Below are 27,808 nucleotides of genomic sequence, written 5' to 3'. Positions count from 1 at the left end.
AAATATTTAAGCACTAATTCCCTCCAACAATAAAACATTGTAACTCTCTCCGGTCAGGATTGCTCTCTGTCAACAAACCACATTTCCACTGTCCCTTTCAGTTTCTTTGACTTTGTATCTTTTGAAGATTTAAAATGTTTTGGTTATGGGGTTTTGTCAAGTTTGGACCGTTTCAGGAAGCAAAGTTGCATGTGACACAGTCACGGCAAAAGGTGAGACTGATCTACTTCCCTACATTGTTAAATATAAATAACTTGGTGAAAAAAATGTGGAGAAGCACAAGAAGCATATCTGATGGTTTCAAGATGTTTATTTTAATTTATTTTATGCCTGTGTGTGATCGTGTGTATTTTTGCATGAGCAAGCACTTGAATATATGCTTACAGAAAAGCATATGATCCATTCAAATACTTTACGTCATTTTCTTTAACAGAGCAGGGCCAGTGGGTAGCTGGTCGATCATCTTGCCTCAAAGCTGTTTGTTTGTTTCTTATTTATTTCAGGCCATATCAATACAATTTAACACAAAATTGACACATTTATAATCAAAACTTCCTGAATGATACCTGAAAAGGGAGTGGGAAGAAGAAATACTTGTTTTACTCCCACCCCTGTTCTCTGGCAAAATCATCACAAGCTGAAAACCATTCCAAAGAGCGAAAAGCTTGCTGAAGATAAACAGATGATTCCATTGAAGGGAAGGAACAAGCTAAAGCAATGACTTCCTGCACAACCCCATAAACGTAGTTTACGTATGTATACATACCTGTCTTGGCCAGTTCTGGAAGTATTCAACACAACTCTGAGATATACACAGTACTGGGAGAGTTGTACAACCATGTTACCCTCTGCCTGACCCAGCCAATACAAAAGAAAACACACCATAGGTTGTTCTTTTACAACTGGTCCACAGAGCGTCCCTCTCATCCTTGTATCTGAAGGAATCCACTTGGACACTGTTTGCAACAACAGGCTATCAGGAGTCAGTGTCTGGTCCTGAGCAGATGGAAAATAATGAAGATCTGTTACAATGCTGTGATTAGGGAAACCACATTGTGTTGACATGGCATGATAATAACTGCTTAATCAAATATCTGAGTAAAGCCATTAATGTCTCCTGCCTAGCAATAAAGAAGGTGCAATAAAACTATGGGCAGCGTGGATTTGTTGGACTCCTTCCTTGCACTGAACCACGACAAATCAGATCAAAGAAGTGTGGTCTGTGGCTTATGTTCCACCTTATTGGCATTAGATTGTGACCGCCTGGTTGTTGTAAAGGAGAGCTTGCACTGGCGAAGCAAGAGAAGATGAAGCTTCACATATTCTCGTCACACACTGCAGAGAATCTGTGTAAAAGTGGAAAGAAGATGGAGGCCACTAGAGTCCTCCAAATGCTGAGGGACACAAAGATCTGCAGGTCATTACTGTTTTTATTTTTAAAGAAATTCTGCTATGTATCTTTTTTTGTGTTTCATCATGTCAGTAAAAAAACCACCTGGTGTTTAACACATTGCTGCCCTCAGCCTCAGGCAACAAACCTAAATCTGTGGGTTTAGGAGAAACCTTTGTGACTGATACCTTATCAGGAACATTGAAGCTCTCAATAGGTACTAGGCAATTTTTGTTTATTATACCTTCAATCATTAAAAGTTCTGATAGTGGGTTACAGGCTACAACTCCATGCTGACACAGACACAGATGAAACGTGTCGTGAAAGGCTTCTTGTTTTGGTTTAATGTCATGATAACCAGAAAGAAGATTTTCTAAATTATTTCCCATTTCTACAGACTACTACCACTATTGTAGCTAATGTCTCTTTTTAATAATCACAGTCCAAAACACATGTTTGAAGTTAATTGCTGATATCACCCCTAAGTATGAAAGTGAGTGTCTGTGACTGTATTTCTCTTTTTGTTTGCTCTGCTCAGGGTGAATCATCCTCCACTCTGAGTCAGCTGTGACTTAAACATGGACAAATAAATGGACAAATAAAAAAAATGTGCATAATTATTGTTCTCCTTTGAATCCACTCAAATGTTTTGTTAAAAAAAAGAAAATGTAGAGACGTAAAACGAGTGATCCAAGTGTTTTTAAGTTCTTTTCTTAACAAAACAAAAGTGAAAAGGGATAACACAAATATTTTTAATCTGAGGTTGTGTTGCTTTCGTGTTTGTGGCTTTCGGTAATGCAGTCAAAACCGGAAGTATTTGTATCTTTAGGCAGCAGGTAATCCCAGGTAAGGTGTGCAGGGTGCTGTCTGTGTCACTCCTCCCTCCGGCACGGCTGCTGTCAAGGTAGAGAATAAACTCCAGAAAGCTTCTGCTACTTCCCTTCAGAATAAACAATCCCCTCACAAATATGGGCGTTTTAACCTTGACACAACATATAATGCATTAAATGATATTTGATAACGTTGATACAGAGTAAATTTAGAAACAAAACTGGTTTTACGCGCAGCTTATATTTATAAAAACCCTATTTCGCTGCCTTCAAGCTTTTGTTTTGAAGGGTAACGTGAGCTCAAACTGTGTCGCACTCTGTCGCCATCTGTTTGTCTTCACTGGGTTCAGGTTGCGCTCACACAGGAGCTGGTGTGGGATCGCGCTCCCTCCTTTGAGGCGCTTCATTCGTGCGCGGGGGAAGCGGGACGCGCAGGAGGAGCGACAGGTTGGCGCAGCGGCAACAAGGAGCGGCAGGAAACCTGCAACTTTTGGATGGTCAGCAAGCAGTCAGTGCGGGATTATCAGGCTAGTCCGGGTCATGCAGGGATGAGAGTCACCGAGGGACCCGCGCGCTGGGAATATCCAGGGTGCCGGTAGCGCGCAGCCCGCACGGGAGGAGGAGCGGCGGCTGCAGCGCAGCGGCGCAGGAGGCGGACGGGCTCTGTCCGATAATCCGACCGATGTGGACCTCTGGGGGAAACTTAAGCCGACAGCTATGATGTTCGCGACGTTTTTCCCCGTGAGGAAACTGCGGCGGAAGGCGAAACATCTCCTGATCGGGGCGCTCGTGCTGATCGGAGCGGTGGCGGTGTACCATGAGATGGTCGCGACCAAAGCGTGGAGCGGCGGCATCGGTGAGTCTGCTGCGCTTCTTCACTCAACAAGTGTCTGTTTCACCCGCCTGACCGGAAAGCGCCGTTCAAATGATGACCATCGCTGAAAAAGCAAGTCAAATAGAAAACAATAAGCATGGCTGTGTAATAAAATCTAACTGCAGCAATACAAGGTCATTTTAACAGTGTAAATACTTTTTAATGATTTCTTTGAGATAGTTGTTTTTCTATTGTCTTTTACCCAATTACGGACCTCAAATGTGATCCACTTTATTACTTTGCTACTTATAATAATCAATAGCATCTATTGTGATTAAAATTCAGAAATTTGATCAGTTTATTTCAAGCCAAACAGTAAATCTGTGTTTGTTTACTTAAGAAGTTGTGTTTTAACTGACAACAGTGCTTTTACATGTATAAGCTATGTCACTTTCGTTATACTTTAGTGTAAATACTGTATTCAGTAGTTATTCTTTCCACATCCAACAGAAACAAGGACATTAGAGACATGTTTATATAAAGTTTGGGATAATCCAATGTGAGAATCTTAATCCAAAATTGACTTTCAAGGAGACCCAGCACCTCTATATTAAAGTGACTGTACAACATTTATATAGTTTTGTGAAGTTTAAAACAGTTTTTTCCTTTTTTTGAGCAGTAAACTCCTAACTTCTTTATCAGAAATAAGTATTTGAATGATATTTCATATAATGTAGAAATGTTTATAGGTGTGGTTTTGTGGTCTGATCATATAAATTCATTAACATCAATTAAGCCCAGACATTTTTGCTTACTCAGTGGCAAAAGGAACAATGTCAAACCTGCTCAGACAAGTTCACTTTTTGTCGATTGTGCTACATTTGCTCGAGATTCGCGACAGGTGAAACAACAGGTTGATCAAAGAGATGTGGCAACAGGAGTTTCTGAGAGCAAAGACAGTATGAGGGGGGATGGGGAGGTCAGGAGGTCACTTTGCAGATTTACACTCAGAAGGAGGAAGTCTCGTCTCACACTGGGTAACCAAACTTCCTGCCCCGTACCTTTATTTACACCTCAGCTCAGCCTGTCTTGCCTCACACTCTCACCAGAGTGCAACAGAAGGACCTCAACGGGCAGAATAAAACGGCGAGAATGGTCATTTTGGTGTCTATCCAAAAGAGAAATACACACACACACACACACACACACACACACACACACACACACACACACACACTTTTAACCCAACATGTAAACACATGCCTAAGACATACATTACAGGGCTTGCCTATATGCGTACACATTCCTGGGCTGTTGCCATCCCGTCACAGTGGGACTTCTTTCGAGGGAAGGAGTCCTTACAGTCTTCAAACAGAGCATAAAGGGCTTTACTAAGATCTGAAGGTGTAGAAGAAGAATGGCAGCTGGGGGCGGACATGTAATTTGTCTGTGTTGCTTCAGGTGTTTGTGGTGACAGAAAACTTCTCTCATTTATCAAGTGTGTCAACCGGAACTGTTACACTGCAACTTTGCAAATAGCATCAATCCCCGCATTTATAATTTATTTCTTTTTCTCACGCTGCTTTTTTAAAATCATGTTTTCCACTGAAAAATTAAAGGAACTTGTGATTAATATCGTTCTCATGTGGCTCTTAGTCCAGACAGTGTTCCAGTGTTATCCGGACGGCACACCCGCAGCTCACATCACTGTCTGGGTGCAAACATTTCCTGAAAATGATGCTAGCTAAAGATTCAAAACAGAAGTTTAATTTGACCCATTATGTAACAGTCAAACGTAAAATACACACAGTAGCTGTTGATCTATCCATAAATAGACTTGTAATGGACCATATGGCCACCATCCTATATATATTTACAGAACACTCATCAAACACAAAGCTTATTGGATTACAGCCCGCACGCTGTCAGATGTCCTATAATCAAACATGAAACAGGAACATGGGGATGAATTAGGGTGGATCCATTTGTCAATGCCACAGTATCCTCTAAACATGCTATCATGTTGTGCTTGTCATTTTCTTGAGTTGTTGAAGTTGATTTGTCTTTTTTTTTTTTTTTAAGTGTTTACAATGTTCATGTTAGATTCTAAATGAAAATATGGAAGCTGTTTTCATGTGTCATGTTTGAATGGCGCACAGGAAGAACTGGCCAGTGCAGATTTTGCGATTTCTCCAATTTGTGTCTCTACAAAGTCTGGAGGTTGAAAAGGTATCGGACAAATTCCCATAAAAACATTTTGCTGTGTGAAAACATCTTTGTACTCAGTAACTCGCCAAAGGTTAAAGGCTATAAATTGCAGGAGCCTTTATGTTCTTCCTACTCTCTGTAAAACCTTGACTTCAGCCTCGTCATTGGCTTGTTGTGTGATCATTACCTTCAGGTTAGACTTGAGCAAGAGCATGACATGCTAAGAGCAGGTGACAACTCCTGTGGCTTTATGTTCATATTATTGTGCTGTAAACATTTTTTTTTCCCAACACCTCATTTTCATTTTCAGTTTTACATTGGGAACAGAACACCACACAAACAAGACAGTTCCAATATGGTACAATGCTGTATTTTATGACTGCCAGTTCATAACATTGGTCTTCATATATAATGTAACAAATCACAAGCAAAGTATAACAAGTATACATCCACAGCACCTGTTGACACCCAGGCAGGAAGACTCTCTCTGGTTGTGAAGTAATGTGACACAGCCTTATCCTAGAGCAACTTCACTAAGAAAATGGTCCAGGAAGGCCTGAACCAGCCCTAAATGAGAATAAAGCGGAATTAACTTTTATTCATAATTAAAACCCATGTAAATGTGGCCAGTGAGAGGAAAGCCTGAAGTTGCCGTGCTAGCTTGGTTCAAGCAGCTAGTAGTTACTTTAGCTAGCTGCTGACTTGCTCAGTTTTTTTTATATTTTTGCACCTGTATAATCCTCAACTAATGCCAGGGAATGTCGATTCCAGAATGATTGACAGTCAATCATGCATGATTCAGTCTTCAGTTTTCTCAGAAGACTATTTTTTTCAATATAATTGAATTCTTTTTTTTAGCCTTCTCTTTGTGAGTTTTGCAAGACTTTTGACTCGTGTGCTTGTGAAATTTCCTTATGAACCCGAGACAACATTTACACCCACTGGAGCATTCCTAACATGCTATACATTCATAAATGGTTGCTTGTGTCTAAGGTACATCCCCCAAAGAATTAATACCTTGAAAAAGTTCCCCCAAAATGTATTTCAATTCATTTAATTTATAGTTTAGTGAAGAAAGTTTTTTTTTTGGATTTTTACTAAACCTTATCGCAATCAAAAACATGAATACCTCAAACATTTTGTTCAATAAGTTCCAGTTGTAGAAATCGTGTCACAATGAATTTGTGTTGTCTGACATGCACCTGCTTGCCTCATTATGGTTTTTCATTGACTTGAGCTTGTCTGCTGAAAAGGGTTTTTACCGCTTTTCGGTCAAATGCATGACAGTGTCTTTTTTTCTTTTTTTTGGAGGGGGATTGTCACATTTCAAGTTGACAGACAACTGTACTTCAGTCTGAACACATTTCTGAGCTTCGTGTGTGTCTCCTTTGTGTGTGAACTTAAGTTGAAGGACGCACAGCTGCTCAGGAAGCGTTTAGTGGCCAAGTGTCCAATTACTTTTGACCCCTTTCAATTTGGCCACCATGTGTTCAGAGGGGTTTATCTCACACTCACACACTCACACACACACACACTGTGCTTTCTAAGCAAATTAAAGTTAAGATTTTACTAGTGAGTGCTTTTTCTTTCTTTCTTTTTTTTTGTAGCTGAATATGTTTGAAATGCAAAATCTATCTGAACAGGCGAGATGGTCCAGATATTTTTACCGTGTCGAATAGAAAACTGTCTTTACTCTACCTGTCTTACTTTGCCGTTATCTTTGGGGAAGTAATTACATTTTTCAAATTCTTACTGAGGTCAACTAGCTGATTTGAAGGAATATTTGTAGCCATACAAGAAGTGGGGAAACATAAACGGTGTCCATACAAATAAAAATCACCGCAGCATATTGAATTATAATTAGGGGGGAGTAGCTGTTTTTCTGTCGTTGAGTTGTGCTTCTCCTGCTCTGTCAACGAACTTCAAATAAATAGTCCCAACGTAAACAAATGCAGTACAAATGCCTCTTGCCAATATTTTAAAGGCGAGGAATGAGTTGGTAGGAAGACTGGATGGGTGTGGATGACGATATAAATACTCATGCTTTTCATGACTCCCACTCTAGAATTACTGTGCGTGTGTGCGTGTGTGCGTGTGTGCGTGTGTGCGTGTGTGCGTGTGTGCGTGTGTGCGTGTCCCCATCCCCACCCTTTTGATAATGACAGACTGTCGCAAGCACTTTAACTTCAGTTCCACCACTTATGCCACAAGCCCATAAAAAGAAAAAAAACAAAAAACACTGAAGTTCCTCTTTGAAAAATAAAAAGCACCCCATAATTTGATATAGATAAACAAAGGGTTAAAAGAAAAGAAAAAAGAAATCCTCTTGCCAGAGGTTTTTTTTTTCTTTCTGCGGGTGGCGGAGTGCTTGTGCCAAACAGCTCATCAGCTACATTCAGTGGTCATCAGCAGTGAATTGGAACGGGGAGTGGGTGATACTCTCCCCGGACACTGGACGTCATTGTTCATGCAGCATAGGCCTGCAGGAAATGTATGGAGGGAAAAAGTCCTTTGCATGGGAAAGAATTTAAATCTGGTGTCACATTTGAAGTGAGTTATCACTCTCATCAAGTGAGTTAGAGTAATTACTCCGAGTTCAACTTATTTGACCTCTTTGAGATTCTTCGTAGAGTTCATCACTTCCACATTCACACAGTTTCCTCCATCAAGGCTGAGTATGGCTTAGCTGACTTTAAAATTGTAATATTTAGCATTTAGTCTCTCGTTCAGGGAATTTGTATTCAGACTTTAATAGTGTATTCTTTTCCACAGCTGTGTCATCTCACCCTATAGTGACAGACTGAGATAAAGGCACGTATTTAAAGCAGGTGTACCTCACTCGACGGACTCGTTTTTCATCAGGTGTTTGAGGTGAACAACGTTGGGGGGGGGAGCTCTAATTACACGCTCCAACTCCAGTCATTCAGTATGACTGCAGACAGTTCAGAGTCACTTTATTGGAATGAAACTCACAATCTGTGTGGTTCAGAACGTGAAGGGCATGGTAGATATGGACTAAACTGTCTCACGGAAAGCCTCAAAAGTTGGGAGTGAAGAAATTAATTTCATGCAAACTATCGATGTGTGTTCCTTTTTAAAAGCGACATGTCGTGCCACAGGAGCCCACACACATTGATCCAGCACCCAAACAGACTCAGGTAGGCCTACGACAGGTTAAGTTACGTTTGTTTGAGAATTTAACACTAAAGTCAAACTTTTTTAAGTTGTTGTAGACTGTTTTGTCTTAACTACATTTTTTGGAGTTTAGCTTTATACATTTTATTGCTTTAAGGAAGCATTTACTTGGAAAAGGTGGTGAAACAGACAATTTGATTGTCTGCTATTGCTATTGCAATTGCACATACAATAAAACAACAGAAATAACTAATAACTAATGCTCCATGTAATATCTGAAAAGCGTGCTTCATTGTTTAGTTTTAGTTTTATTTTATTAGCTGTAAATTTGAGTGTGATGGTGTAATATTTCAGGAGTTTAACTATACTTGTACTTATCCAAGCCTCTTTTGACTTTTTTTCAAGTTGTTCTAATTTGCATACTTTTGCTATATCAATTATTTCAGGGAAAACAACTACATGTAAATGGTTACACATACTTCACCCCCAGGCGAGCGGCTGGCTTCACTGAAGTGATCTGAAGGTGCTGATCAGAGACATGAAGCCTCAATCTGCGACTGAAGCTGATGGGTTGACTTCAGTGGACCAGTTTTGCAAGACTTATTTCACAAGACATTTCAGAAACTGTTATCGGTTTTCACACTATGAGAAATGGGAAGCGTTTTTTTTTTTTTTGTTTCAAACAAGTCTCTTGCTATCAGAAATGGAAAAAAAAACTGTCAGCACTGTCTTTTTCTTTGCTGTTGAATAAAGCTGTGAGGTATTTAAACAGTAAGTCGTGTCTGTACTGTTTATGCTGTTGTCAGTCAAACAAAACCTGTTTAATCAAACTTTATTGCTATACTTGCATGTCTCTGTTTCAGCACTGCAGTGCTCTGATTACTTTTATCCTTCTTTACAGATATGAATCCAGACGACGGCAGCTGGAGGGGATTTTTCTTTGATGAAAAGGTATTTATGGTGCATGGAAAAAGAAAAATGAATAGAAAAGGTGATGATGCAAGGGGATACTGTGTAGGGATACTGCAAATCAAGAGTTATTTGTGATTTCTAGGTAAAAGGGAACCTCAATCAGGATCCTGTGAAGGACTCCGCAAAGTGGACCTCCAGTTTTACTCCTCAGTTATGGAAACCAGAGGTGTGTGTGTGTGTGTGTCTGAATAGATACTGTTTCACCTTCTTTGAACTTTTAATATCCTGCCCAGGCCTGCTCAGAGCGATCAATCTTCAGTGCTTTTGATCTGTTTACAATGTACTTCCTGTTGCAGAATGCACCGGAGCTACTTTCAGTGCATCATATTTCCAATATTTCCGTTTTGTTAAGCAGGGCTGTGCTTGTTTGTCAGTGTTTCAAGTGTCAGTGCTCTTGTCAACAAAACTATAATCTCTTACAGAGAACTTGTGAGTAATATACTGACATTTTAAAAGCAGGAAATCATGCAATAAGTGAGATTCTGATCAGTTTAGGCCTTTTCCACAAAGACGTTATGTTGACTAAATGGGAAATAATGGTTTTTGGTTTCTGTGTGTTTTTATCTTGTCATCGTCTTGCTCTATTACACAACCCGTAGGGAACTTCAGCTCGTCTACAGGCATTATTCTGGTGTTGGTGGTTTCCTGGTGTCACCCTCATGGCTGATGACTTTTTCATGTCTTATAATCTGTCTTTTGTTTTTCACTGCATGCGCTGTGTGTTTTATCGTAAGCATGTCAATCTATGCAGGCTTTTTGATGAGGCAGAAACTTCCTGTATTTTTGTTTCTTTTACACTTGTACTCATACCAAAGGTAATTCAGCACTGTGCGTTTTTTAACTGGAGTAGTTAAATCAATACTTAGCAGAATAGCTAAAAGTCTGCCAGATATCTTTGAGATTCCTTTGAATTTTCATGTAGATAATACATTTTTTTTTAGAAATATTTCTCCTGTAAGACACTATTCAAATTGTCAGGTGTTTCTCAGTTGTATTATTATTATTATTGTTAATTTTGAAATGGGCTTGTTAACCCTTTCATTATGACAGATGACACTTGGATTGATATAGATGTTTTTGGTTGTAAAATTGTCAAGAAAAAAATATTCAGGGTTTCTGACAATTTTTCTAGACATAACAGATATTCAGTATCAATGGTTTTTTCCCTGTTTGGACCAGAACTGAGATGCTCATGTTGCAAATCTTGTGATTTGACAGCCAAAGAGACAAAGGTCCTGCGATGCACACAGACTATTATATTATATATATTTATATTATAAGTGTACTTTTACAATTTTCTAATTTTCATAAAGGAAGTTTGCATGATGAGAAGTATTCAAGCCAAATCCTGCCAGAAGCAGCAACATGTGAATGTCAGGTTTCATTAGCGGTGACTTTGACGTACACGTCTGTGTCATTGGCTGGCCTCCAAGTTTCATACTTCTCAACAAGTCGGGACAGGCACCATTCGTGGCTCACATTTTAATAACTTAAACAGGAGTACATATGGATTTCAGATGATTTCATTACATTTTTAAGTGAATTATGAATCTGCTGAGAAAATATTTCCTAAATATTTCATCTGCAACATGTGATATAGCAGCCTTGATTTAACCAGTCCGTTATTTCTGCATAGCAGTCTCAAATCCTACAAGTCAAAAGAAAAGCCAAAATTCACAGTTCACATTTTAGAGTGAAAATAACATTATCCTTTGGTCATTAAAATGCATGGAATATCAAATGATTTCTTGTTTTATATGATGCAATAATTATTAGTTTGTTTACAGGAGTAATTGTAAAAGCTGCACCTGGTTTCATTAAGTTTAAGAAGATTTCTTGCAGGTTTTCATCCATCTAAAAAAAAAAAAAAGTCTAAATGTTCCTAATGCCTCTAAACATGTGAGAGTCTAGACTTGACAACAAGCTTCTTCCAATCATGAACACTGGAGCAGTTTTGAAACCACCGAGCTTCTCGTGAGTCCCAGTCATGTGGCCTTTGATTGGCGATATGGAAGATGGAGCCAAGACTTTTGTTAAATGATTACAAGCAACGCAGATGAAGCCTTGGGTCACTGTTTTACAGTGTGAAGCCCTGGTCCCTCTAACATTTAACTAGCTGTGCTGATCACAGCAGAGATCAGTGAATCATGAAATGTGATGAACCAAAGCGACTGGTTTTTGACTCAACCTGCATGTGACTCTGCTTCTGTGGCATCTGATGACTTTGCAGTAACTTCCTGAAGACTTTGCCAAAGCTTAATCTTATATGCAGCTCCTGCAGGACAAACCCTGACATCGTCTCCAGCTTCTGCTTCTCTGACAGTTTACTTGACATGACGACGACCTGTGTTTTCTCACATCTTTATATTAAAAAGAGTCCCCACAATACAATTAACACTTGGAATACACACACACACACACACACACACACACACACACACACACACACACACACACACACACACACACACACACACACACACACACACACACACACAGATCAGTTAACATAGACACGACTCTTTGGCAAATGTAGCAAGAGGTGTATGCTTATAGGGCAGCAGGTCTTCTACTGAAACCTAACTCATCATTTACACGTCTGTCTGTGTTACCTTTTTCTGCCTGGTGCTTATAAGGTCAGCCTGTTACATGTTTTCTAAGTATTTCTCTCTCTTTTTTTTTAAATATATCTTTTTGGATGTTTTTTTCTACTTGTCCTGCTTCTATTCTATTGAAGTCTAATCTGGTTGAATCTATCTAGATGGATTTGGCTTTATTTTTGTGCAAACATATATTAGAAGTTGGTCAAAATAAACCAAGCTTCTGCACATGACTCAGTATTCTTTAAAGTAAAAGAGAAATTATGCTTGTTTGGAATCTGGTTAAGATGATTCTTTAAATAAGATTAGTATAAACTACAGTACATTAGTGCTGTTTCATAATATATGTCCACTGTAATGTAAATTAAATGAAAAGTCGAGACCAAAGCACTTGAACGTTTTTCTCCTACAGCATCTTGCTCGCTGCAGTCTGGTCTCACAAACCGAGTGCCGCTTGCAGGATTCTCTTCTCGGCTGAAGCACAGATTTGCTTACTTTGTTCATTGTTCCACTCCGCTTTAAGTTTTTTGTTTTTTTTTTTCTTTTCCCATGTGTCGCTTTGCTTGCAAGCTGTTGACTTTCTGAAACGCGTCTTTTGATTTTGTTGTGGCTTTGGGTCAGCCACCACTCTTCCTGTCAGAGTTTCCTCCACTTGACATCAACTCTGTGATGGTGCAGAAGTGTTCTCCATGTCACGTTGTCAAACAGACCTACAGTAAAGCTCTCTGAGGGGCTGTCTGTCTTCCTTTGTTGATTGATGTTTTTAGGTAATTTCCTAATTTGTGGTCAAGTGTTACATATACGTGCTGATTTCATTGTTGGTTCACATGTGGAAATCAAGACACTCTTCAAAGATTGATTGCATCAGCTACAGATAAATAAAATGCTTCCTCCTCATTTTAATCTCCTTTCGGGTTTAGTTTGTCTCCGTTAAACAGGAAGAGGTGTGCTTCTTGGGAATCAGGTTGTCAGTTGAAGGCAGCAGTTTGTATCGCTGCCTCATCATCGTGTGTGAGGAAGTGTGTTATTTCTTGGCTTTAGTTTGCTGTGCAATGAGGTTAGTTGTCCCACAGCTGTATGGCTGTTGCACAAATGCTGCAGTGTTTCTCCACGTCATCGACGCTCTCTCTTTCATGCTTGTGCAGTACCGGGGCCGGGCCAATCTGCATGTCTTCGAGGACTGGTGCGGCAGTTCCACAGATGACCTCCGCAGGAACCTGCACTACCCGCTCTATCCCCATGTGAGTCTCTTCACATGATTGTTCATTTATTATGTTTATATTTATTTGCATTTTTAGTCATCGAGTCATCACAAGCCACTGGCTCACATCCACACACACACACACACACACACACACACACACACACACACACACACACACACACACGCAAGACAGGTTGCAAAACCAACATTGGAAATATAATAGTTGATAAACTGAACCATCCCTCCACACCTTGGCTTTTTTGAAGCTACATTGATTACTTTGACTATTTGATTATTGACTCACCCTTCTGTTTAAGATCAGTTCTGTTCTTCAGAATCAACAGCTTAATTGTCTGGCGATTACTAGAAAAAGTAAATTCTAAAGAAGATCCGCCTGTGTTTCTCTAAATTAATGAGATAATCTATTCTATTTTTACAATTATGGTTTTCTTGTCCTTCATTGATTTTATAACTTTCTCAGTGGACTTGGAAGCAAATTAATTCTGTTAATCTACATGAAAAGTGCTGTTTTATAAAGTTTGATTGATTTAATCATGTCAGTACTCTTTTCTGTCTTTATCTAGTCTGAGATGTAAATATTTACTGGTAATATTAGACTTTTTTTTACACACAGTTACACAATGTTACAGCCAGTGACATGGACATGAAAAACTATTAATCCATCTTGTACACCGTGTTATCCACACACCCATCCACCAAAGGACAGGTGAAGTGACATTCACAAACTTTGCAAGCATGTCTCTGGTTTTTGGGTGTAAGATAGAGAAAACTGCTACATGTGTTTAATGAACATGCAAACTGCACAGAGAAAGTCCCAGAGAAGAACCTGGACTGGGGTCTTTTCCCCGGAGAGGTTGCTCACCACAACACCACCGTGTGGCCATTTTTTTAAAAAGATTCTTCATATTATTTATAGACAGTAAAGCACAATCCACCACTCAGCCGCTGAAAGATGAATAAGAAGCTCATGTACAAATATATTGATGTAAAAAGATGGATTTGGATTAGAATAAGCTATTCTTTTTTTGGTAGTTTCAGTGTCTGTATGTTCATTCATATTTTAAGGTACACAATTTCAGTCCCAGACTGTGTCTTGTTGGTTTTCTGTTAACTACATAACTACATAATCATTAACTCAAGTTAATGATTGATTATTCATTACAGATTGATTAGTCATAAAACTGATCTCTGTTTAACACGCCATCTTTTTATTGTCGCTCCTGTTAGTGGGAGTGGTTTAAAGTGGCAGGTCTAAAATATGAATTCACACCGCACTTTAGTGACATTTATTATGATTTTAAAGGATCCTTGATATTTAAAGAAAGTAAAGTAAACCCGGAGTGCATTCATGCGTCCCCATTTGAGGGTCGCTGCTTTACGTTATGTGAATGTTGAGCCGAGTGAAAAGCCAAAGCAAAGGAGACATGACATTCCTCCACACACTGCAGGACAAGGAAGCATTGGCAAACACTGTCACGTCCACAGTGTTCACTCATCTCTGCATTCTACATCCACATGCAAGATCCTCTCATCAGCCGACCCTACAGGTAGCCACTTTAAATCAACAATATGGCTTATTCTGCCCTCTTTTTCTTCTTTTTTTTTAATTGTTGTCCTCAAGATTAGAACTACAGTGTCAAAACTGGCCGTCTCTCCTCGGTGGAACAACTATGGACTCCGGATTTTTGGTTATTTGCATCCCTACGTCGATGGTACTCTTTTAATTCCTTCTTTACTATGAGAAACATGAATGTCATTCAGTGCGCCGTTGGCTCCCTCTCAACTTGTGTGATCTCTTCTGGTTTCCTGCTCTCTCCCTGGTTCTCAGGAGAGTTTGTCTTCGCTCTGGGCTCTGATGACAACTCAGAACTGTGGCTGAGCGCCGACGACTCCCCCCTCAACTCAGAGCTGCTGGCTTGGGTTGGAAAGGTAATCATCCTGCTCCTCTGCTCAAGCGTGAAACACTAGCTTCTGATTTTTAAGATGCTTGTTTTTATAATTGGTTTTCAGACCGGTTCGGAGTGGACAACCCCTGGAGAGTTTGAGAAATATGCGAGTCAGACTTCCAGACCAGTTTGGTGAGTTTTCTACATGTGCGTGCGTGTGTGTTTAAAAAAACTTGTTTGACACTCCATGGCATGACTGTTTATTTTAGAAGGTACTGCATATCACTTATTGAGAGCTTTGGGGTTCCTGGTAATATATCAATCACAAAAACCTTCACTGCCAGAAATGCGCTTTGCTGCTGGAGGGCTGTTAAAATTGTGATTAATGTTTTAATAAATCCTTCATTCGTCACTTTCGAAGGCGGCTGCTGCTCCGTCAGGCTAAATATAAAAAGGATTCCTCATCTTTTCAAAACCATAATTTGATTTCTTGCTACGGTAAGAAACTCTCTAATGCTGACATGCGGCATTATTGCTGGCAGGTTTGAAAGCTTTGCTCGTGTGTGGGTGTTGATAACTGTCGCTGCACGGGAAATTTGCCAGGCTTCATCTTCTAGACCAGTATTCTGAGTTGACACCAACAACAGAAGATGGAAATATCAGCAAGCGACATGCACACTGAGATTTTGCACAAACCGGGTCCGCGTGAGCCGTTCTGATTAGCGTATTGCGTGTTGGTGTACCAGGACGTGTCGCCTCGAAGGCCCAGAAGTGTCGCTAATGATAAGATAATGAAGAATGCGTTTTTCAAGAGATCTAGACGCACACACTGTCACTGGATATAGCGCCAAATGATAAACAATCAGGTTGCTTAAAACATGAGGATAAATGTCCAGAATGACATTTGCTGGGATATTTTTCTCAGTGTTAATAACAGCATAATGCCATTTTACATTTACAAACGCACCACAATTTCATACCCTTGGAAAGTGTAAGTGCTATATATATAATTAAAAAAAAAGGCATAAAATTCACAGCTTTAACAGCCTGAAGAGGCCACAGAGGAAATCAAATAATCCAGATTTATACTTGATTTTGTTTGTTAATTCAGCACATCATACAAATCTTTACTTTCCTAACAGGCTGTCTGCTCAGAGGAGATACTTTTTCGAAGTTATTCACAAACAAAACGATAGAGGAACTGACCATGTGGAGGTGGCTGTAAGTTGCTGTCTTCTCTTATGTTGTCGTCTCCTTTCACGTCTTGATTTATGTTCACCGTGAGTGCTGAATTAAAAGAGATACGTGGTTCTTTGTGTCAAACAGTGGCAGCTGCTGAACAAGGACTTCAGGCTTAAGATTATTGAATCCAAGTACATCTCTCTTTACACTGGTAGGTAAACCCGTCACTCCTGCTGTGCATCAAACACAGTGACAGTTCATTCAGCTTCACCTCAAACTATTTGCTTCTTTTTCCGCCGTGCTCGACACTAAACACTTCTCTGACTATGTTGATCTCTGACCTCAAATCCTCAGATGAGTCGGCCTTGCTAATAAGCGATGTTGCCCACATACCGCAGACGGCTGCGAGTAATCAGCATGCCACCGCCGGCCAGCGCTTTGCCCCAGCAGAAATGCTCAGAGACGATCCACGAGATGCTTTCTATCAGGGTGAGAAAAGTCTCTCGAAGCATACATCACTCACCGCGGATGGAAACTTTGTGCATGCTATTTCCTTTGACCGAATGCGCAAGTTAATCATGCGACACATCTGTCCTTTTCTTGTTTTCAGTGCAACAGATAAGCAGAAAGTTCCTAGAAGGTGTTCTTCCTGACTGTTCATACAAACCCAGCTATACCATCAAAGACTATCCTCTGAGCCGTTACCAAGGACTGCAGTTTGTACGTATTCGTGCGGTTTTTCTGTGCTCCTCTGGATGAGTTTAAGTTTATTTGTTTTTCTGACCCAAAGGTTTGCAACAGTGGTGTAGTGGTTAGCACTCTTGCTTCAGAGCGAGGAAGTCAGGGTTGAACCTGGGAGCATTTCTGCGTGGAGCTTGTATGTTTTCCATCTGCATGGGTTTTGTTTGGGTTCTCGTGAGAAAGAACGACGTAGTTGTTCCAGTTTTAATGACTTAAGGTGTGAGAACAATTTAATGGGAATTTGATAATGGCGCATTGAAAAGGAAATGACAGTTGGGCCTGTTATTGTTATCATTGATAATTCATTCAATAATTTAGGGTTTCTTTAACAAGTTAGATATAAAAGGTTTTTACCTTGTTTTGTTTTTTCCTACTAAGCTAATCTGGCCCGTAATTGTCAGCAGAACAGTTTTGTATTTATCAAACAACATTCAAGCAGCATTGATCGTCTTATGACTCACAGCAGGAAAGTGAATCATAGCTGAACTGTCTTTGTTGCTAAACAATGACCTGTCATTTACCGTCTCTACAGATCCACATGTCCTACATCTATCCAAATGACTACACCCGACTCACACACATGGAGACCCAGGACAGCTGCTTCTACCCTGAGAGACCTTACCAAATGGCAATGTGAGACCTCTGAGGAAAACACGACAAATAACCATCCACGTAACATCCTTGTAATAACACAACATTGAACCACTGCGATCAGAGCTTTCTGTCTCTTTGTCCTCTTTTCTCCAGGTTTGGCTTCTCTAGGTACATGAAACTGGACCTGCCTCCAGATACACAGGACAAAGAAAACGGAGGAGAAGGTGTTGTTTCCCTTTGTTTTTTTGGCAAGTAAACTAAGTTCTTGTGTGCTCAACGTATTCACTCTTTTTCTCTCTCTGGTGAACATTAGATTTTGCTTTCAAGAGGAGGAAATCAATCTTCAGAGATGAAGACAGAGATGAAGACTACAGAGTGAAGAAACAAGAGACGCAGTCCAGGCTGGACCACGTTGACAATGCTCTTTTCCCAGACTATGGTGATGATTTTGATGACTATGCCCTAAAGCGCAGGCGCAGAATCTTCTCAGTGGACGCTGAGGAAAGTGACAACGAACTGTCAAAGATTCACCACCAGCAAGACCAGGCAGCTGTGAAACAAAGCGGCCCAGATGAAAAGGCAAAGCAAGTACAGCCCACCGTTAATGTTACAAGATTAAAAGCTCCAAAAAAGAGGAGAGTTGCAAGAGTAGCACGGAGCCTTCCTCCATTGCCAGTTGACAATGAGCCACTCCAAGCAAAGCAGCAAGCCAGCAACAGAAGTGGCCAGATCCAGAGGTTGAACAAATCAAATCGTACCCAAATCCGAAGACCCAAAGGCTCACAGTATCAGAATCTAGAGCGGGCTGCGCCTCTGCCTGAAAAAGGTCAAGTGTACAAAAGGCGGAAATTTAAAACCAAAGAAAAAGACCGCAAACAAGCCACAACGAAAAATACAACCATCTTCAGGAGAGAGAACAACCCGCTTTTAGAAAGGCAACACGAGAAGGACACAGATATAAAAAGTCCGAGGGATGAGGAGACACATCTGAATATGGACCAGAGTCAAGATTTACAAAACGACGTCCATAGAGCTAAAATAAATGAGAGAGAGAAAAAAGATATTAATTGGTCAGATACACAAGTAAAAAATGACCACATGGAGAAGGAAAATAATTTTTCTAAAACCACTATGAGGAGAGGCAAGGTGGGAGTGGGTGAGGAAGACTCCTCCTGGCTTCTCGGGGGGGATTTCGAGGATGCATATGAAGAGGAAACGACTCCGAAGATAGAGTACGACACTGTGGTCAGCTGGAACCAAACCTTCCAGGTCAACCTGGTGGACCTTCAGGCAATACGTTCGGATTGGATTGATCTGAAATGCAACATTTCTGGAAACCTGCTGCTTCACTCCAGTGATGCTTTGCCCATCGTGACAGCGTTCATGGAACAACTGAACGCAAAGCATAATGGGTAAGAGTTTGTCTGCATGAGCATCAGATTTGGGTTAGATTGTGACAATTATGAGTTAAAAAAAAATTTTTGCTCTCACTGACCTTGCAGGCAGTTCACATTAATGCGTGTGATTAACGTGGTGAAGCGAGTGGACGGCTTCACTGGGAGTCGCTACCTGCTGGAGTTGGAGCTTAAGGACGTGAATGGCCGGATACTTCGACTGTCACACTATATATACGCCCTGATTCGCCAGCCACGCCACAGAGATGTCCATTTGAAACGTCCGAAGCCTCAGATCCTGCTCTGCAACCCGGTGGGGTTCAGGTGGAACCCGTCCGCCACCGTCCACTTCATCGTGCCAGGTACCATACATCCGATTTCTGCTGCAGTGTCTTGATCATTGAATTGTTGTTTTGGAATATTTGAACTTCTCCACAGTCATACTGCATCATCCAATAAGCAGTGATTCCTTTAATAACATAATCGTCAACAGGATTTTTCAATGTTTCTTTACTTATCTAATATATCAAGGTTCCTGCTGAAAAAGTCATGCAAGTTGCGCGTCTCTTTCTCAGTGAAAAACCAGGCCCGTTGGGTGCAGCAGCTTATTGTCGACATGGAATGGCTGTACAGACAAAGTGGAGACGCAAACTTCAACCTTATCATCACTGATTATAACAGCACTGACATGGACGTGAGAAAAGCTCTCGAAAAATCCTCCCTACCAAGGTAAATGTGTGTCCTTGCTTTAGTTTTATGCTGAATTCAGCCCTGTACCATATTATATGATATCATTACGCTCATGGATTTCGTCAGGTACCAATATATCAAGCTGAGTGGGAACTTCAAACGCTCCGCTGGTCTGCAAGCTGGTATTGACCTAATAGATGTGAGTACTGCGGCATGGCTCGGCAATTTAACATCAAGGTAATGCTGCTATGTCTTGTGCTTTATTTATTTTTTTTACATTTCACTACTTGTTCATCCTCAGGATGATCACAGCATCGTGTTCCTTTGCGACCTGCACATCCGCTTCCCTCCCTCGATTATTGACACCATCCGGAAGCACTGTGTGGAGGGCTACATGGCCTTCGCTCCCATCGTACTGAGACTGGACTGCGGTGTCACGCCGTCGGAGGCCAGAGGTGGGAACACACGCACAAATTTTCTTCCCACCAATTTCACAAAGCAGCAGCCTAGCCTCTACTTGGCTTCAGTGCGATGTATCTCGGGATCTTATCGCCACCTGTTGTTCATTTGTAAAGTGTAAAACAGACGTGAAACTGCAGTGTGTCAGCCGCATGCACATGCACTGCTATATGTATATGCGTGCAACTGAAAGATTGCTTTTGACTTCAGTGCAGCAACTTCACAGATTGATGATGTGCCACTAGTTTTATTATGAAACCTCAAACTAGTGATTTGATGCATAAAGGGTTTTATCTGCACACGATTCGATGATTGAGTTTAAGTGTTCTCCATAAGGCGACTAAAATGAAGCCAGTTCTTGAGAGGCAGAACTTTGAAACAGCTTTTTTCTCCATTTGGCTGGAGCAATGCTTTTTATGTTGGAGACCTCTGCTGCTCGTCTTCTTCTGGATCGAAACACCGCTGCACGTAAGCGCGTGCACGTTTCACCTGTTTCGGCCTCACTCCACTGTCTGCTCATTTTACTATTCTTTCAGAGGTTTTTATTTGCTTTTGAAACCACATGGTCTTCCCCCCTCCTCTCTAAACTGCTACAGTCTCACAACCCTTCCTGTTCCCTCAGATCAGCTGAATCAGCTGCTCCTGGTGGAGCCTAAACCCAGGCTTAAGCTCAGAGGGGATCAAGCTTTTCATGTTGTTTCATTGTTTAGGAGCTGCAGTCTCCCACTGCACATCAGGCAGGAACCTTCTGTGTTTCTTTATGAATCAAATCGTAAAAACCCACATCTTCTCGTTGGATTTTGAAATCATATAAGCTGCTGATATAACTGATGCTGATATTCTGTGTACATTTATTTTCTCTGTTTTTTCATATTAAGTTTGAGCACAGCACTTTTTCTTCCTTTGATTGCTTTGAGGCACTTTAAAAATTAAAATGATTTGTATTTAATGTAAAAAAGAAGTGAAAAAGGTCAAAAATAATCTCTCCCTGGCCTGTCCTTGCATTGGCATGTTAGAAAATAACAGGCCACTGCAGAAGGCAACATTTAGTGAAACAATGTCGACTGGCAGCGCCTATTTTACTGCATTGTGGCAACTTGTCTTGTTCGGTTGCCACACAGTGAAGATGTAAGGGTTTTTATTTTTTGCTCTTTGAGTTGCGAAAGCAAAAGCAGCTACCGTGCAAAAGATTTAGATGACGTATCTGTATAGCGTGTTCACATAAAATGGACCAAAATTAGATTAAAACAAACATTTTTAGCTAAAAAGGATTGAAATACTAATAATTTTAAGATTGCTGTTTGATCTTTGTTGCAGGTTACTGGGAGGTCAATGGGTTTGGCTTGCTCGGGATCTATAAGTCCGATCTGGTGGCAGCAGGAGGAATGAACACCAGAGAGTTCACAGAACAGTGGGGAGGAGAAGACTGGGAGCTTCTTGATAGGTTCGTTGCTCATGTTTTAGTCCTGCAGTAACAGCTGTTGAAAGCATTTTCTCAAGTACTGGCAGCTACATTCACTTAACTGTGTATTTCCTATTTGTGTAACTGAAGAATGGCAATCTTGGGATTTTATGTTGGAAAATATGAATTAAAAAAAGAGTGAAACTTATTTACAGCAATTACTACATTTTTACTGACAGATTTGATTTGTGAACATTTTAATCCAACAAGTTCATGCATGTTACGTATTAAAACAAAGGTAAATGTGGAAATCCTACTTCAATATCTATGGCAATAAGAAGTGATGATGAAGAAAAAGATCATTAAAATGCCGAGGAAAACTTGGATTGCTTTCATATCTCTTTGAAGCAGTACATCTTTGATTCCCCCTGGTTTTCAAAGGTAGCTTATCTGCCCACTTTGATCTCCAAATTAGAGACTGATAAGGAAAAAATGATTTAGTATGTACACTACAGCTCAAAAGTTTTAGAACGCCCTAAATTTTTCTGCTATTTATTGCAATTCAGATAATTAAAGTCCAATAAATAGCTTGAAATGGTGCAAAGGTAAGTGGTGAACTGACGGAGGTTTTAGACAAAGTTGAGGAGGCTGAAAACTGAAAAATGATGCATATTTCAGAATTTTACAAAAAAAAAAAAAAAAAAAGTTTCTTGATCCAGAGATCAAGAAATGGACAATTTAAATAGCGTCTGCTAAATGAAATTGTAGATTTGTAGAATTGTAGAAATATGTCCTGCAACAATGGAAATTGATCAAGCTTTAAAAGTTGGTGCGATCAACAAGTGTTACAACTTTCTGGATTACTTGGAGCATCAGTTCAACACTGTTGTACTGTAGAAAGTGATCTTTAGCTGTAGAAACGGTGAGAAAAATGTAAGTAACAGCAGGAAGAGGGACCCACCATCATAACAATTGAAAATTTAAGGGTTTTTGTAGAGAGATACTGCAAAGAAAGTCAAAGTATCAGTGAGTACGGTTTCCTTCACCCTCAGAAGGGACTCACAAACTTGAGAGTTTCAGCAAGAAAGCCAATGGTCAGAAAAAGACAAACAGGCTTACCTGGGAAACAAAAAACAAAAAAAGTGCCTTACCATGAAACACAGCCGTTGGACTACTGAAGAATGGAAGACAGTATTATGGACTGGGTTCATCACTCAGGATCTTTATATGCCATCAAGTAGGAGAAAGGAAGGTAACCACGGAGAAGGAGGGTGTGACGGTCTGAGGCTGTTTTGCTGGATTCAGGGTTTTGCACAGATTAGGACATCGTGAACTAAAACAGCTACCCCAGCATTCTGCAGCACCATCCCCTTTGGACTATGGACCGCAAATGGCAGATAACCGGGAGTCAAGATCACTCACCTCCATTAAACATTTCAGACTGCAATTAACTGCCTCCTCAACCCCATGACCAATCAAAAACAATTTCTTCTGTCTGGAATGTGTCACTCATTCTGTTTCCTGTTCTTCACTCCAGGATCCTTCAGGCAGGACTAGAAGTAGAGAGGATCTTCCTGAGGAACTTCTTCCACCACTATCACTCCAAGCGTGGCATGTGGAACCGGCAGGTATCAGCAAACCACAAGTGACCTTGTCAGCAGCTGCTGCGCCGATACATCTCCACGGTTACCACCATGGCAACCAGAGCACTTTAAAGCTGGAGCATGATGTCCCACTACACGATAGCAGCTACTCTCGCCGAAAACACCTGAGGATCAGGTGTCGCTTTTCATTTACTCAGGCTTTGTGAAACAGGTGGCGGCAGTCAGCCTCGACAAGGTCACTGATGAAGAGATACTACTGAGGTGCTCTGAGTTTATTCCACTGGATATGCTGTTAAACGCCGCTGGCGAGGGTACTGGATGATGTGTTCCACTGACTATGCAATTGCACACATATGAAGATACCTCTGTGCACACTTGTTTCTAACGGAGAGGCCGTGCTCTGCACTACTGGCTGCTGTGGAACTGTACGTCCATCGGCAAAACGACATTCTGGAATCACAATTCCTGCCTCAAGGATGGATACACCCAAGTGCCCTGTATCTTACTGACAGATTGCACGAGTCTTAACTGGAAGATTTTTGCTGAGGAAAAAAAAAGAAGAAGGGGTTTGTCTTATTTGTCACTTTGTACGCAAAAATTTACCTGTCTATAGGCTCTTTTTTTTTTCTTTTTTTCCCCAAGAAAAGGATTCGTTTCTGTTGACCTGATGAATCTCCTGTTTTTGTTTTTTTTCCTCGTCTTCTCAAATGTGTCATTGCCTCAACTGTGACTGCTGTTGTTTTGGTACTTGGATTTTTTGCAGAAAAGGCCAAAATGTTTATTCCTCAGCTGGAATAAACTAGTTAAATAACTGAAGTAATTTTCCGTTTTATGGAACATGTAAAGAGCAGTTTAAGATAAACAGTCCATAAGACAGAAAAGATGGATGTGTTGTTATGTAGATTTTGATTGTGTTGTCCAGCGCCGCCTGTCCTCTTTGCACTGCCATTTCCAGCCTTAAAAGCATTAAGTTAATTAGATGGATGTACTTTAGCATTTTCTACTTGTACAGAAACGTTGTACAGTGTGAATGGGTGTGTGTGTGTGCGCGCGCGCGTGTGTGTGTGCATGTGTGTGTTGAGTCACATGCTATTTAACAACTCATTTTAAAAATAATTGATACCCATGTCGCAGACAGAGATCCTTCTTGTTGCTTTCACTCCTGTATCGTTTCTTTGTCAACATTCAGAGGTTTTTTTTGTTGTTGTTGTTGTTGTTTAGTCTGAACTGCAAAACTTCATGGCAGCATTCGATTACATTCCTTTTCAATAAAAATGTGCCTTTATTCTACCTTATCTTAAATCCGCACACATTGAATGGATTGACTAAGGTCGATTAAGATGCAATGCAGCTTTATAAAAACCTCCATGACTTTTTGCCTTCTCTTGATCTGTAATGTTTTTGCCTTGCACCTTCTCGTCTTTCTTTTTCACTGAAAAAAAAAACTCTTTATTTTTTTTTTTTAGAAATACCTCATCCCTGTTTTCATGCTGGGAACTCTGACTTATTGTGCATTTCTGGAGCCTGTTCTCTCAGGGACCTGTTTTTCTTCATGTTACACTTCTGTGACAAATCTGAAGAATAAATTTTGGAGAAAAAAAAAACAAAAAAACTTGCTTTCCATTCCTTGACATACTTTGCATTTCTCAGACAAAGGTTTGCAATCCTTCATGTCTGCAAGCTTTAACATTTGATCTCCCTATGTTTGAGTCAGTCAGTATTTTGGTACGTAGTTTATTTTTCCTGCCTCGGGTTGATATCAGTCATTTTGATGCTGGCAACTGTTCTGATGCTGAGGAGGGCAGAAGTTTTCACTTTTAAAAAGTTGTTTTGGTCGATTACAAGCATCTAGATTCTGACATACTGTACATCCTCCATGACTGTTTGAGGCAGGTGTATTTTGGTGTTCTGGCTTGTGGCAGGCCCTTTGCTTACTCACTGTGTGTTCCTTAAAATACTGGTTCACAACCTGGCACGGTGATCGCGGTGGGGGCCGCAGGCTTTTGCCCGCATTGTTGTCAAATTTACCCTTGGTGAAGAAAGCCACAATGATACGCTTACTAGAACAGCAAACTGCTCAGTGTTTCGAGTCTGAAGGTGACTCCTTTTTGTATCTGGTTGAGTGTGGGAGTGTCAGCAGCAGTTGGCTTCGCTGTAATGCTCTGTTGGTTGTCGCTCAGTGGGATGGTCGCAGGTTCAATCCCCCTCTGTCGAACTGTCCTTGAGCTCTGCATGGCAGCCGCTCCCAGTCCTCTGTGTGTGTAGGCGTGTGTGTGACAGCCCTTCACAGACAGTTGAGTGGAAAAACTGAAATTACATTCTGCAGTTTGTTCAGGAATCATCAGAACTTATCAAAAGAAGCTGATCATGTATTTCAGTTGAGGATGATTTAATAAACAAAGATTCATGTACAAATATGCATGGTGGTTAATGTATCCCTAAAGGCTTATATCCTTTTCTAAAATGCCGATTTGGTAATTCTTTTCTTTGTTAAATACGAATAATGATGTGAACTCAATTATATATTTTAAGACTTGCTGCAGGTTGAGATTCCTTCCACCACACTTTAAATCCATGCAATCCCGTCACCCTCCATCCTACTGACGCCCTGCGACGTCAGCCCAAGGACAACAGCTGGCATGTGTGACAACGCTTTGCATTTTATTGTCGCAGAGGAATTCATTCCGGTCAAGAGGAAAGGCTAAGTATATCCTGGCTCTGACAGAAAATATCTCAATAAGTCAGTGGCATAGCTTTGTGAAGACACTTCTCGAGAAAATAACAAGGACGCCCTCATAATAACTGAGTAAAGGACAATGTCAAATGTGTTGCATTCACAAACAAAAATTACAAAAAAAATACAAAAAATAATATGCCTAGGTACCGTGAACAAAAGCAACAATTGTAATTACATTTTTATTGTCTGTTTTTTCTTTTTTACATACATAGCAACCTTATCAGACAGCAGAACATTCTTGACTTATGTGGCTATTTTACAAAAGCATGCATGATAAAAACTGAAAAGACATACTTATCTGCAGTAAATACTGCCACATTTAATCAGTGTGACAAATACTACTTGGAAGCCAGATTATTGTAGTTGTTGCTGCTAATGATGTGGAGTACACTGTATACATATATTTTTTTTCTCTTCAGTGTAAGGTACTTTTCCAATACAAACTAACATCATTTAATCAATTGTAGAATAAAAACCATATTAAAATTTTACATAAGTTTTTTTTTAACAATATTCTGTGAGAGCGTAGTGTGGCGTTTCTTTTCATGCATCGAACATCTTCTTCCTGCCCTCCATACCAGACATGGCCTCCACGTTCTTACGCCAGTCACCCACCTCCATGTTCAGTTCCTGAAGCATCAAAGCCAGTATTGAGTTCATTGGACTTTTGTGGTTTCTTTTGCGTGTTGGTGTGCTGGTGCAACCATACCTTCTCTTGTTTGATGTCCTCTTTCTTGACAGACTTGAGGTTGGCCCTCAGGTCCATGGACTCCTTACTTCTCGATCCAAACAAAGCTCTCATCATCTCATCTGCCGACACTCTCACCTTCCTCAGAGCGGGTTTCTTAAACTTTCCGCCAAGATCCTGCACCTTTAGTTTCAGCTCATTGATCTAGAAATAGCAGAAGATTTTCCTGAGGAATCCAGTCGAGACTGGTGTATCACGGGTTTGTTCTGAAATCATACATCTCTGTAATTCTTGATGACTTTGGCCTCACAGTCGTACCGCTCCTCGTCTACGGTTTCAATCTTTGAGTGCATCTGCTTCACGATGTTCTACCCAAAATAAAGAACAGCAAACACAAACAGCGGCTCTTATTTTCAGTGTCATACTCCACTGAGTTTAACCTCCTCTGAGCCACTCGGTGTGCCTCACCTGCAGCTCCTCCATGTTTAAACCGTTCAGCTGCAGAGGCGGAAGCTTGTCGCCCAGGTAGCGCACCTTCTCCTCCTCACATGCAGCCTTCTCTGCCTCCAGCTCCTCCATCGCGCGAGTGAGGAGGAGAATCTGATCACGTCAAAGATAAAAGACATAGAAGTTATTCAAAACTGGAACACACTCATGATTATGTTCTCATTAATGGTTGCTGTAGGATGGAGTCCTTTCACTGTTTCATGGACAGTTTCTTCAAAAGTTTTTGTATGTGTATATATTTACCTTGAGTGATAACTTGCGTGAGGCTGAAATCTTGCATTTTGGCTGCAAGAGAAGCAAGATATGGCCCGATGGCATGAATATTGCTCATACTTGTACCTGACTAAGAGTCTTACTGAAACACTACTGGATTGCAAACGTACAAATATGAATGAAAACAGATTTGTTCTTTTTTTTCCTTTTTTTTTTCGCTATTTAAATTCATGCTGCCTAATCGGATCAAAGCAGGGATCTTTCAGATACTAAACCTCAGAAAAAAAACAACCAAATAAAGCTGTAATTCAAACTTATCAGTGTCACATGATGGGTAAGCAGGATGTAAGGGTTAAAACACACTGTTATTTGCATAGTACCACATGATTTCTCATAGATTTGGTGTGGAAGTATGTCTGAAACATTTCTTCATTTGTTAAAAAGATAAGAATCGTCCAAATTCATATTTGTGTCGTGTTACCTTTGCCTCTGCCTTTTGTGGCATGAATGATGGCGCATACTGTGAGGAAAAACATA

At 40.5% G+C, this 27,808-nt stretch overlaps 2 protein-coding genes and 1 long non-coding RNA gene across 4 annotated transcripts in view; 1 reads left to right on the top strand and 2 right to left on the bottom strand.

Moving 5' to 3' along the window:
- The first annotated feature begins 2,641 nt into the window (after positions 1-2,641).
- b4galnt3b (beta-1,4-N-acetyl-galactosaminyl transferase 3b) lies at positions 2,642-23,734 on the top strand. Of its 2 annotated transcripts, XM_030095353.1 has the most exons (20): positions 2,642-3,076; positions 9,279-9,328; positions 9,432-9,515; positions 13,095-13,190; positions 14,796-14,886; positions 15,003-15,103; positions 15,185-15,252; positions 16,203-16,281; positions 16,387-16,453; positions 16,597-16,731; positions 16,853-16,962; positions 17,516-17,616; positions 17,731-17,801; positions 17,891-18,989; positions 19,080-19,333; positions 19,547-19,700; positions 19,788-19,860; positions 19,963-20,116; positions 21,438-21,564; positions 23,060-23,734. In XM_030095353.1, the coding sequence occupies exons 1-20, from the start codon at positions 2,938-2,940 to the stop codon at positions 23,169-23,171; spliced, it is 3,165 nt and encodes a 1,054-aa protein (XP_029951213.1). In that variant the 5' UTR covers positions 2,642-2,937; the 3' UTR covers positions 23,172-23,734. The 2 variants fall into 2 exon arrangements, with proteins under 2 accessions (XP_029951213.1, XP_029951214.1); XM_030095354.1 differs by lacking the exons at positions 2,642-3,076; positions 9,279-9,328; positions 9,432-9,515 and having other exon boundaries at positions 13,101-13,190; positions 14,801-14,886.
- Positions 23,735-24,760: 1,026 nt separating this feature from the next.
- Positions 24,761-27,808, bottom strand: part of LOC115391242 (uncharacterized) — a 20,410-nt gene continuing 17,362 nt past the window's right edge. The window contains exon 3 of the long non-coding RNA XR_003931754.1: positions 24,761-24,771. This is a non-coding gene — a long non-coding RNA (uncharacterized LOC115391242). The remainder of the gene's footprint in view (positions 24,772-27,808) is intronic.
- The window catches only part of tnni1c (troponin I, skeletal, slow c), a 1,868-nt gene continuing 352 nt past the window's right edge, over positions 26,293-27,808 (bottom strand). Inside the window, exons 3-8 of the mRNA XM_030095356.1 lie at positions 27,753-27,791; positions 27,302-27,343; positions 27,020-27,151; positions 26,830-26,919; positions 26,573-26,755; positions 26,293-26,493 (exon numbers count right to left, since the gene is read on the bottom strand). Coding sequence (XP_029951216.1) covers positions 26,407-26,493; positions 26,573-26,755; positions 26,830-26,919; positions 27,020-27,151; positions 27,302-27,343; positions 27,753-27,791 — 573 coding nt within the window. The 3' untranslated portion in view covers positions 26,293-26,406. The remainder of the gene's footprint in view (positions 26,494-26,572; positions 26,756-26,829; positions 26,920-27,019; positions 27,152-27,301; positions 27,344-27,752; positions 27,792-27,808) is intronic.

This window comes from Salarias fasciatus, chromosome 7 (assembly GCF_902148845.1).
Source record: "Salarias fasciatus chromosome 7, fSalaFa1.1, whole genome shotgun sequence".
Taxonomy (NCBI): Eukaryota; Metazoa; Chordata; class Actinopteri; order Blenniiformes; family Blenniidae; genus Salarias; species Salarias fasciatus.
This window is presented reverse-complemented; position numbering and strand designations above follow the sequence as displayed.

Excerpts from the sequence above, each read along its gene's own strand:
- b4galnt3b (XM_030095353.1), top strand. The coding sequence starts at position 2,938 with ATGATGTTCGCGACGTTTTTCCCCGTGAGGAAACTGCGGCGGAAGGCG. Across the intron at positions 16,454-16,596 it reads GTACATCTCTCTTTACACTG|ATGAGTCGGCCTTGCTAATA; the intron begins GTAGGTAAACCC and ends TCAAATCCTCAG. Across the intron at positions 16,732-16,852 it reads ACGAGATGCTTTCTATCAGG|TGCAACAGATAAGCAGAAAG; the intron begins GTGAGAAAAGTC and ends TCTTGTTTTCAG.